The following is a 12331-nucleotide window of genomic DNA, read 5'->3' as shown; positions in this document are numbered from 1 at the left end:
TGAGATTCAATTTTATCCTGCTCAGGACTAAATGCTGATCACTTCCAATTTCAAATCCTCAGTACACTTTAGTGTCCTGCACCAGTGAGAAAACATCACTATCAACAATAACATAGTCAATGAGACTTGTTATTGTTGTGTTAATGTGTTAGTTCATGTCTTGAGCAGAAATCCAACAGGTATTTGCCATTATTATTAGCTTTGCTCTTTTCTCCAAATTTCCCCAAAATATTTTAGTATGTCTGACAATCATTTCCTACTGTGCTATTTAGATCCCCTACAAGGACCAATATTTCCTTTTCATTATGTTAGCTGCCTCAAAAAATCCCTCCACTTCTACCTTAGGAGAACCTTCTGTGGGACAATAGGCACAAATAAGTCTCATTGTCCAGTTCCCCATTCTGATATTTGCCCACATCACTCTACTTGATGTTGCCTGCCATTCAAGAAGATTAGCCTCATATTTAGTGTTGAATACTATAGCTACTCCATCTTTACCTTGTCACTGCCTGAATATAACATTTTGTATTTATTGCTCGAAAAGATTATGTCAATCTGGTACTTATCCAATTCTTCAAGTAGTTCCATTTCTTTGCCATTCAAGCTTCTTATGTTGATAGTACCAATCTTGAACTCTGTTGAAGTTGAGATGGAGGGTTTCAGGATTTGTTCCAGTAGCTGACTGTTTGCTGTTCACCCTGGTTTCCCATTGAAAAGAAAGGGGGTCGGTTTAACCAGGCAATCCTCAGCTGGCATGAAATTCTGTCATATTTTGCTAATCAAGCAGCAGCTATGGGGTGCTTGAGGGTCAAAGCTGTATAACTGAGAGGAGACCTCCACATAGCCTTTAAAGGAATGCGGAGAACCGACCAGGGCTTCTGACCTCACCTTCTCGTGGAGCACCCTGTTGGGTATCTACTTTGATACTGAACGAACGAGGATGGGCTGGCAATTTGGAATTTAGCCGACCAAATTGTATTCTTATTGGTTAAACCAAAATAAAAAATGATGGTACAACATGACAAAATTTCATGCCGGCTGGGGCGTCGCCTGGTTAAACAAGGCCCCCGTTGTTTTTGCCAGGGAACCAGGGCGAACAGCGAAACATCAGCTACTGGAACAAATCTGAAAACAAACCCCAACTCAACATCACCAGAGTTAAAGATCGGTACTATCAACGTAAGAAGCCTGAATGGCAAAGAAATGGAGCTAGCTGAGGAATTAGATAAGTACCAGATCGACATAATAGGGGTGACTGAAACAAAAAAGACCAAAACTGGTGAGATCTTTCTGAGCAATAAATACAAAATGTTATATTCAGGCAATGACAATCAAGGAAAAGAAGCAGTAGCCATAGTATTCAAACACAAAATACGAGGCTAATCTTCTTGAATGGCAGTCAGTCTCAAGTAGAGTAATGTGAGCAAATATGAGAATGGGGAACTGGATAATGAGACTTATTTGTGCGTATGGTCCCACAGATGGTTCTACTAAGGTAGAAGTGGAGGAATTTTTTGACACTTTAGAAAAAGCAACTGACACAATGAAAAAGGAAAAGTTGGTCCTTGTCGGGGATCTAAATAGCAGAGTAGGAAATGATTGTGAGACATACAAAAATGTTTTGGGAAAATTTGGAGAAAAGAGCAAAGCTAATAATAATGGCAAATATCTGTTGGATTTCTGCTCAGGACATGGACTGGTTATTACTAACACCATGTTCCAACATAAAAATGTGCACAAATTCACATGGAGAGAAGAGGCTAGAAATAAGAAAAGTCTCACTGACTATGTTATTGTTGATAGTGATGTTTTCTCTTTGGTGCAGGAAACCAGAGTGTACAGAGGATTTGAAATTGGAAGTGATCACTATTTAGTCTTGAGCAGGATAAAATTGCATTTCATATTGAAAAGAATAACATGTAAGAAAGTTTTAAAGCGAATAAAAGTTGAGCAGCTCTCAGATGTGAACTGTAGACTAAAATACACAAAGATTATTGAAAAGAAAATGAAAGAGTTTGAGAACAGGAATCAAAACTTGGAGATTCAGTGGCAAACTCTAAAGAAAACATTGATTGATTCTGCCAGAGAGGCATGTGGTGAGGTTGTGTGCAAGGATAAAAAAATCAGAACTCCCTGGTGGACACAGGAAGTTAAAGAGGCAGTGGAGGAAAAGAAGAAAGCATATCAAAAGTTTCTGGTAAATAAGTCATGTGCTCTTAGAGAATACAGAGACAAATGAAAGAATGCTAAACATTGTGTAAAACTAGCTAAACAAAAGTCATGGGAGGACTTTGGCAAGAATATAGAAAATAAATATCAAGAAGGTGGCAAAATATTCTGGAGGTTGTTGAAGAAGCTTATTAATGAAGGAAAGAGTGCTGCAAAAGGAGTTAGAGATGATAAAGATGATATGAAAATAGGAGAAAAAGATATCCTTGAAGTATGGAGTAATTACTTTGAAAAACTGCTAAATGAAACAAGCAGTGATGACAGCACAGTGATAAAAAACACTGACCAGGCATGCAGTCAGGAATACATATCCATACTTGAAGTAGAAAAAGCCATCAAAGGCTTGAAATGTGGAAAGGCAGCAGGAGTAGATGATATTCGACCAGAAATGCTGAAGTATGGTGGTATAAGAGTCTTACAGTGGCTGCACTGCATAGTTCAGAAAGCCTGGACAGAGGGATGAATTCCCGATGATTGGAGTAGAGTTCTCATAGTACCCATATATAAAAAGGGAAATAAAACTGAATGTGAGAATTACAGAGGTATTTCCCTACTGAGTGTTCCTGGCAAGATCTATGCAAGTATACTTGAAAAACGGTTGAGAAGAATTGTGGAAGAAAAGCTTGGCGAAGAACAAGCTGGATTCAGGCCAAATAGAGGTTGTCAGGATGAGATCTTCACTTTACGACAAATAGTCGAGAAAGCATGGGAATATAACAAAGAGCTGTATTTAAGTTTTGTCGATTTGGAAAAGGCATATGACAAAGTGCCAAGTGAGAAGCTATTCAATACGCTGCAGTTATATGGTGTCAATGGGGCATTATATCAAGCAATACTTAGACTTTATTTGAGGTGTAAGTCAGCAGTTAGAATTGAAGGAAGTACAGGAAGATGGTTTAATGTTAAATCTGGTGTGAGACAAGGATGTACATTATCCCCTCTGTTATTCATTATCTGTATGGATCACATTATGAAGGAAAGTGGTATTAAACCTGATATCAAAATTGGAGATGTTAATGTCAGCTCTTTGCTTTATGCAGATGATGCTATACTTCTAAATAAATCCGCTACAAGTCTGCAAGATTCTCTGACTAAATTCAATTGCTGTTGCAATAGATATGGTATGAAGGTCAGCAATAAAAAGACAAAGACAATGAAAATAGGCAGAATCGTTGAAAATGTCAACTGTGTTGTGAATGGAGAACCTGTGGAACAAGTAAAACATTTCAACTACTTAGGCACGATTTTTACTGAAGATGGTAAATTAAATATAGAAATAGACAACAGAATCAGCAAAGCTGGTATGGTGGGAAGCCAATTGAATAAATTCATATGGAATAAGAGAGAAATTAGTTGGAACACTAAATTAGCTGTATACAAGACAGTGTTCGAACCAGTTTTAACTTATAGATCTGAGAGCTGGGTCAGAAGTAAAACACTTGACCAAAGACTAGAGACCGCAGATATGAGAGTCCTGAGAAAGATTAGAGGCGTGAACAGATGGCATCAATGGCAATATCATATTAAAAATGAGGATATTAGGAAAGAACTTGACATTGTCAGCATCCAGGAATGCGTTAGCAGAGCTAATCTCAGGTGGTATGGTCACTTAAATAGAATGGGAGAGGAAAGATTAGCAAAACAAGTGTTCTCTGCTAGGTTGGCAGGAAAACGACCCAGAGGAAGACCAAGATATAGGTGGATTGATACGGTACAAAGTGCCTTAGACAATAGAAATATAAGATCTGATAATGTTGGAGTCTTGAGTGCTGTCATATCCTGTACTCCTCTTGAGGGTACATGGCAGGAATTTGATGATGATGAGCAGCAGCTATTCGTATCAATGCTCTCAGAGGCCTATTCTCACACATTTCTGTTCTACAGATGAAAGACTCAGGTTTCCATGGACAATAAGTCGTTTCAGTTTCACACAAAACTAGTTAACTTAGTTCTCCTGCTGAAAAAATACCTAGAAAATTTTCATCAGAGGCAAGATTTGAACAGTTTAACAAAACAAGTAGCACACAGTGTAATCACTTGGTTACGAAAGCTTGTACAGGAAAATACACAATTAAAAGAACTTTTTTTTTGTAGATGAACAGATTCACCATTGTTTATTTAAGTTAGAAATCTGCAATTTATTTTTTTAAATGGAATAAATTTAGCCTTCTAACTTTCTTGAAATAAATATATATTATACTTACTTGTTCAGTATCCCCAAACTAGTTCCTCTCTTTCAGTCTTGATACTAGTTTACTCCTGAAAACTAATATTAAGAGTGAAATTAATTCTTCAAATCTCAATTCTGTCCTGCTACAGAAAATTGTTTCCACATCTCAGGGACATAAAATCTATTAGGAATAAAGCAGTTTAAATAATCAATGATTTCTTCAGCTATGTTTTGCATGTTATAGTTCGTTTAACTTTGTAATGTGCCATTTCCACTTCAGGCAGGAACATTTTTACACATTTTGCAAGATATATGACATGCTAAGTTCAATTTTTTTGCAGTAGAATTTTCACATAATACTAATATTTTTGGTATACCTACGCCTTTAGAAATTTAAAAATACAAACATTTACAGAATTTCTCTAATTATTGGTGAATAATATAACTAGAAAGCAAAAAATCTGTTCCCTTCTAAAACTAGTTATTATTATTAAGTGGAATTTTGTTGATAGTGTTTTTGCTGTAACTAACTTTTAATTCATGTTTAAGTGCTTGCTCATTGGAGCAAATCTTTAAAGCCATGTTTTTTGGTGAGTCAATGACGTCTAAGTTTGTGATGGCTAGTAGTAAGAGTTTATGTGCGTGTGTGTATATATATATATCTGTCATCAATACTGTAAACAGTGAAGGAAAGACTACAAGAAGAAAGATGTGTGACAAGTGAATCTAGAAATGGAAGCGTGTTCTAACTTTCTATTGTATCATTTGTATTGTTTGTCTGTTCAGGTGGCTGAGGAAAATGTCTATATCTGGCAACCATGGGACCAGATAACAAAAACATTGTCAATGTACTTTAAGCCAGACTCTGGGTTTTAAAGTAAAGGAATCTAGTTGCTCATAAGCTTCTACATAAAAGTTAACATGGGGGGGGGGGATAACAGTGAACCCATGGCTGTGCCTTCTTTTTTTTTTTTTTTTTTTTTTTTTTACAAGTAAAATATATTTTGCTACACAAAATAACCAGAATATAGTACATGGGGAGGAATATGTCCTGTAAAAGGAGACTTGCGATTAATTGGGACATTTGTGAACAAGGTAGAGATATTAAATCTGACTAATAAATCACTTTTATCAAGTGTGATGTTCTTAATTTTTTTTACAAAATGGGTGTTTTAATATAGGAAGGGAATGACCTAACAACTCCTTGAGCATTAATTCAAGCATTAAATTGGCTAAATGATAATTTGGGCTGTTGATACCTTTAACTATTGGCCGAAGTGGTATATTCTGTTTATGAATGTTGGGCACACCATAAATTCTTGAGGAACAAGCATAGTGCAGAGGTAGGGGTTTTAACTATACAGTATATATGCAGGCCAGGATGTGACTGATTTAAGTAATTCTTCAATTTTCTTTTTAATCTGATTAGTTGGGTAATATTTCACAAGTTGATAGGTGTTGTTGTCTGAGACTGATTAATTTTTTCTAGGTAAGTTGTTTTCACAGCTGCCAATTCAGTTTTGGTCAGGTTGCTAGTTATTGCTTTAGCACTGTTTAAAATGTTCCAGGTTCTAATTGTATTTTAAGAGCTATGGTGGTTGGGAGAAATCTTATGCTTCTTTTAATATGGTACATAAAATCCAATTTGTTAACTGTCCTGGATGCAAGCAAAGTTAAGACCTTTACTAAGTAGCAAAAATTCACTGAAGGCAGTTAGTTGCTATTATCCTCTCTTGTTAGTAGCTAGTTGCTCCTGTTATCGGCTTCTAGTTGGCTGTTTTCAAAGTTATTCAATGATAAGAAAATTCAAACTTGTCCATTGACTGGTTAAATGTTGCTGCTGTTTAAATCTAAGAAATTTGGCTATAAGTTTCTTTGTTTTCAGGATGTTTAGCTGAGTTTTCAATAATCCTCTCAAGGACAATATCTGTATTTAAATAACTGAAAAGTTTCAATTTTAAATTTAGAACCTGATTTTGAGCAAATGCTAAGTTTTTGCAAGTAGTTTGAATCTGCTGTCTGAGCACTGGCAATGTTATAAACAGTATACAGCTTTGATGTATTTTTTTTTTCCACTAGAGGCCTGGCCAGTAATTGATCAAATCATTGTCACTTTGGCATACTGTTTGAAATGTAACATAGCTTAACATAGGGTGGATGCGGCATAATGGTTGTCAAACAAATGTAGCACGAATTTTGCACTGACGTCACACATCTGAAGATTTTTGGTCAAAATTTGATGGCAAGATCCTATGCTGATGCCCACTTAATCAGCAATTTCTCGGACATTTAAATGACGATTTCCACGAATCACAGCAAATTCTCTCAACATGGTCATCGTCTGTTGATGTGGAAGGTCGTTCAGGACTGGAATTTCACCGACCGACATTCTGTCCTTTTTAAAATGCTTAAACCACTCATAGCACTGCGCTCAGTTCATACAGTCCTCCCCGTATGCTTGGTTAAGAAATTGAAATGTTTCTGTAAAATTTTTACCAAGTTTGCAGCAAAATTTCACATACACACGCACATGTTGTTCTTCAAGCTTTTTCATTGTCACTAATCTGAAGAACAGCTTATGCAAGTGCTCACTTCAGCGGATGTAACTTGACGACTAATGCACATAGCAGAATAAGGCAAATGGCAGTTTGTTGTCAAAACTTGCTGCTAAGTGTGCTCAGTAGCTGCAGCATGCTATTTAAAAAGTTCGGTCTTTTTTTTTTGAACACCCCTTGTGTATATATATGTGTGTGTACTCCAGATGACCTTATTATGAAGGTAAAAATGAGAAATTAAACTAATTATTAATAACACTGTTGTAGTCTCCATAATTTACTGAAATGAATGCTGATCACTGTGTAACATTAAAGGAAAGGATGCAGATATGTTCTACACTGTCATAAATAGGTGTGTGTGTGTAGTTGAAAAAACCAAAACGTAATCCCAATTCAGATGCTTCCTCCCTTTCACAGACCATATACATACACACACATATATGCACAATTGCTCACTCATCCTACATAATTGGAAAATGCTTTGCTAATTATGTGGTGGTTATATACTTAATTACAGAAACATAAGTATTACTATGTTATGTCGATTTTAGGAAATTTTAAAGATCTAGTTTTGTTCACAAAGAGTAGTCATTCTTTTCTCAAGCGGAGCAGATTAAAAAATAGGCATCTCTTAAGAAATTAGTTTATATTGCTCATTGATTTATACATGTTTATACAAATGTGCAAAAGCACATAATTGTTGAAATTAACAAATATAAAGATAAGTTCACAAATTATACAAAATTTATGCTAATTTAAAAATTCAGATGGGAAGCATTTGTCAAGAAAATGCTAAAAAAACATTATATACATATTATACATTGATCCAGAAATATATAAAGAATAACATTTTCTTTATAATGAAAGATAATTTCTTAGCAATGTTGATTATACTTAAACTGAGCACTGAAAATAAAATTTCATTACTTATTCACATTCATGTGCTATTGTAAGAGTGTTGCTCTCTCTCACTCTATATATATATTTATTATTGCAAAGTGGTGATCAAAGGACATCAGTTAATGATAGTACTGTATTACAATATATTAGTAACATGGCGATTCAAAGAATTAAAAATGATTCACAAATAATATGATTTCTAAACTACAGCATAACACAATAGGGACATGCATATGTAGAAATGTTTTGGGAATTATCAAGATATGACAACATAACAAATTAATATAAAAACAAACCTGTTCATAGTCCCTTTTTCAGTTCTCTAAATAGTGTCATTGCAAGTGACAACTGGATCAAATTATCTTACACAGCACCCAGTGTAGCAGTTTTTTGATTTTCCCCATTACATCTTTTGCTTATTATTTAATTTTAACAAAGTCAAGAAATGATATCTTTTAAAATGGTATTTTTAAGCCTGGAATTTTTATTTGCCCAAGATTAATAATATTAATAGTCTTAATAATTTTATATACCACCTGGAAATATAAAAAGGAATAAAAACATATAAAAAGCATAAAACATGAACAAAATACTTCAAAAAATATTAAAATTTATACATAATTTGGAATCATTTGACTGAAAATTATCTGCTTGAAATAATGTTTCAGAAAAAAATCTGACATTTGGATGATTATCATCCAATAGTTATTACTTCTTCCAGTTTTTTAAAAGGTATATAAAAAAAAGTATTCCTTCATATTTCTCTTCTCATCCTGTTTAGATAGCACATGCAGATTACCTAGAGGTAAACTTAACTGTGCAAAAGCAACTATCAAAGCCATCAGCATTTAGACTTCCTGAAATATTTAAACATAACTAGTATTAGGTTTTTAGTTTATTATAATAATAAGGAAAACAATAATTCACTTAACTAGATATAAAAACTTGTCCATAAATTCTGTGATGCTAATTTTAAACTGAATTTCATATTCTATTATCCAACAAAGTGTTAATTAAATGTAGCTGCTGAATGTAAATAATATTCCAATTAGGACATTATAATGGTATTATTTTGTCGTCGTCATCATCATCATCAAATTCCTGATACATACCCTCAAGGAGTGTACTTTTCCTTCACTGCCTCTTTAACTTCCTGTGTCCACCATGGAGTTCTGATTTTTCTATCCTTGCACACAACCTCACCAAATGCCTCTCTGGCAGAATCAATCAATGTATTCTTCAGGGCTTGCCACTGAATCTCCAAGGTTTGGTTCATGCTCTCAAACTCTTTCATTTTTTCATGAATAATATTTGTGTATTTTAGTCTATAGTTCACATCTGAGAGCTGCTCGACTTTTATTCTCTTTAAAACTTTCTTAGATGTTCCTCTTTTCAATATGAAATTTAATTTTATCCTGCTCAAGACTAAACGGCGATCACTTCTAACTTCAAATCCTCTGTACAATGTGTCCTTCACCACTGTTATTGTTGATAGTGATATAAGTCGGAAAACTTATATCACTATCAACAATAACAGTCAATGAGACTTTTTATTCCTTGCCTCTTCTCTCCATGTGAATTTGTGCACATTTTTATGTTGGAACATTGTGTTAGTAATAACCAGTATTTAAAGATAAAGAAATATTTAAAAATAACTAGTATTAAGTTTTTAGTTTATTATAATAATAAGGAAAACACAATAATTCACTTAACTAGATATAGAGACTTGTCCATAAATTTGTAATGCTAATTTTAAACTGAATTTCATATTCTATTATCCAATATAAAGTGTCAATTAAATGTAGCTGCTGTATGTGAATAATGTTCCAATCAGGACATTTTAATGGTTATTATTTTGTCATATTCTGAATGTTAAAAGTTGTTTTTTCTAATAAAATTATGAAGACTACTTTATGTTGTTAAAGTGAGTAGCCACCTGTAGAATACACACTAAGAGTTGGATTACTTTATTCTTTTGTATGCAATGATTGCAGACATATTCTTTTGGCCAGTTTGCCTGTTTTGTGGAAGACTAAAATTGCCAATTCCATATGAGACTGACTAACTCACCTTCAGTTGAAGAGCCCTTACAAAGCACTTCACATTTAGACAGGAGCTTTTCAATCAAATGGAAAAAACTTAAGAATATATACTGATTGCAGACAACACTCTGATTTTGAAACTTGAGTTAAGGATGAATTACAATTAAAGTTAGTATGACTAAGTTAATGCTGAAATGCATCTGTAACAAATTCTACAACCTTTATGCAAGCTTCTGTGGAGAGAGAGAGGATATGTTAGAAATGTTTTTGCTAATATTATTCCACATGAAAGAACCAGATGAGATAGAATAATTTATTGACTACTCTACTAGTTTTGTAAAAATGTATTTTATATCATCAGGAGAAATATGTGAATAAACTAAAAAATGGGTTATAACAATGGAAAGTTGCATTTGCTAGTTCATCGTCTGCTGAAAACTACTGTAATTGAGTGCATGTCATGTTGAATTAGAGAAGACCAGATAGACGTAAAATCATCCCTTGTTTTTTTTCATCACATCTTCAGGATTTGATGTGTGACAAACACAAATGATCTGTAATACAATTAAAAGTTTAAATCTCATGATAAAAGTATAGTGTTACTGCAAATGATTTTGAAAATATTCAACTCCATGAATGATACTGTAAATTGAGCAAATGAAAAACCTTAGCATACTTCCTACAAGGATTGGTTGGAATCATCATTATAATTTTTCTATGCTCTCAAGGAGCATATATAATATTAATATTATGATAATACTATGCAATTAAATTTATATTATTAATAGCTTTCTATCAATTATTTTTCTTTTGAATTAATCTGTCATTTTTGTCAGATCTGCTCTATTGTCATTTCTAACATTTCTGTCTTCTAAGCTACTAACTACAATCAACTCAACTAGATCTTGGTCTTCTTATGTCCCCCTCTCCCACAATCTGTTTTGTTAACCTTTACTCACATTCCACTGCCACATTCATAAATGTCAAGTTCCTTTGTCATATTCTTCTGTCATTAATGCCTTTATTAACTCCTCCAATTTTCCTAAGATTCATCATATCTGTGATTGAATGTTTTATATGTAATTCAACTTTTGGATCTATATGCTAAAATCAGTTTCAACACTATCTCATATAATGCTAGTTTGATATTTTGGCTAATTTCTCCCTTATTCTATATGAATTTATTCAACTTTTAAAATAGATTCTTTTATCTATTTTCATATTAATCTGTTACCCTCATTAAATGCTATCCTTAAACAGCTGAACATTTTACAAATATTTTTCTATACGTTTACCAACAAGAAAGCAGTTAATGTTTTGGTGTGCCTGCCTATTTGCATAGTTTATTTTTTTATTGTTGATTTTTAATCCATAATTATTTAGAAGAGTAAATTCATCTGCATGAAATAGAGAAATTAAGCCATATTCATGTACATCCTGCAATTCTAAAAGTTGATTTACAATTTAATTATATTCTATAACACTTAGGACAGCTTTTCCCTTGACACCTTAGCATATACCCCCCCCTCCTTTTTTTTTTTGTGAGATCTACAAAACCTACATAGCCTAATTGAAGTCCCATGATTTCTCAAACTATTTGTTTCAAAGTAAAAATATGATATTGACAATTCCTAAGACCAGAACCCAGTTTGTTCTTCTCCAAGTTTTTCTTCAATTTTTCTTAGCATCCTTTCAAGTATGCTTACATAAATTTTACCTAGAACAGGATATGCTAGTACCACATGAAAAATTTCCATCATTACAAACTTCCTGTCTACAATTTTCCTCCAAATCAGTCTTGTTAAATGCCAAGATTCAAATATTATCAGGTCTTATATTTCTGTCTTCTAAGGCACTTTTTACTGTACCAATCCACCTATATCTTGGTCTTCCTCAGGGTCTTTTTCCAGCCAACATGGTAGAGAACACTTGTTTTGCTAATCTTTCCTCTCCAATTCTGCTTAAGTGACCATACCACCTGAGATTAGCTCTGCTAATGCATTCCTGGATGCTGACAATATCAAGTTCTTTCCTATTATCGTCATTTTTAATATGATACTGCCATCGATGCCATCTGTTTATGCACCTAATCTTTCTCAGGATTCTCATATCTGCAGTCTCTAGTCTTTGGACAAGTGTTTTCCTTCTCAGCTCCATAAGTTAAAATTGGTTTAAACACTGTCTTGTATACAGCTGATTTAGTGTTCCAACTAATTTCTCTCTTATTCCATATAAATTTATTCAGTTGACTTCCCACCATACCAGCTAGTTGATTCTGTTGTCTATTTCTATATTTAATTTGCCATCTTCAGTAAAAATCGTGCCTAAGTAAATGAAATGTTTTACTTGTTCTATAAGTTCTCCATTCACAATGCAATTGACATTTTCAATGATTCTTCCTATTTTCATTGTCTTTTTAATGCTGAACTTCATAC

The 12331-nt window shown here is 33.6% G+C and overlaps 1 protein-coding gene across 1 annotated transcript in view; it reads right to left on the bottom strand.

The window, feature by feature from the left end:
• Positions 1–7602: 7602 nt before the first annotated feature.
• The window catches only part of pav (kinesin family member pavarotti), a 222903-nt gene continuing 218174 nt past the window's right edge, over positions 7603–12331 (bottom strand). Inside the window, exon 24 of the mRNA XM_090412700.1 lies at positions 7603–8711. Coding sequence (XP_090268826.1) covers positions 8696–8711 — 16 coding nt within the window. The 3' untranslated portion in view covers positions 7603–8695. The remainder of the gene's footprint in view (positions 8712–12331) is intronic.

This window comes from Typopeltis vanoorti, chromosome 23, assembly GCF_054136105.1.
Source record: "Typopeltis vanoorti isolate ZY-2024b chromosome 23, IOZ_Tvanoo_1.0, whole genome shotgun sequence".
In the NCBI taxonomy this organism is placed as follows: Eukaryota; Metazoa; Arthropoda; class Arachnida; order Uropygi; family Thelyphonidae; genus Typopeltis; species Typopeltis vanoorti.
The sequence above is the reverse complement of the archived record's forward strand: the minus strand, read 5'-3'. Positions and strand labels throughout refer to the sequence as shown.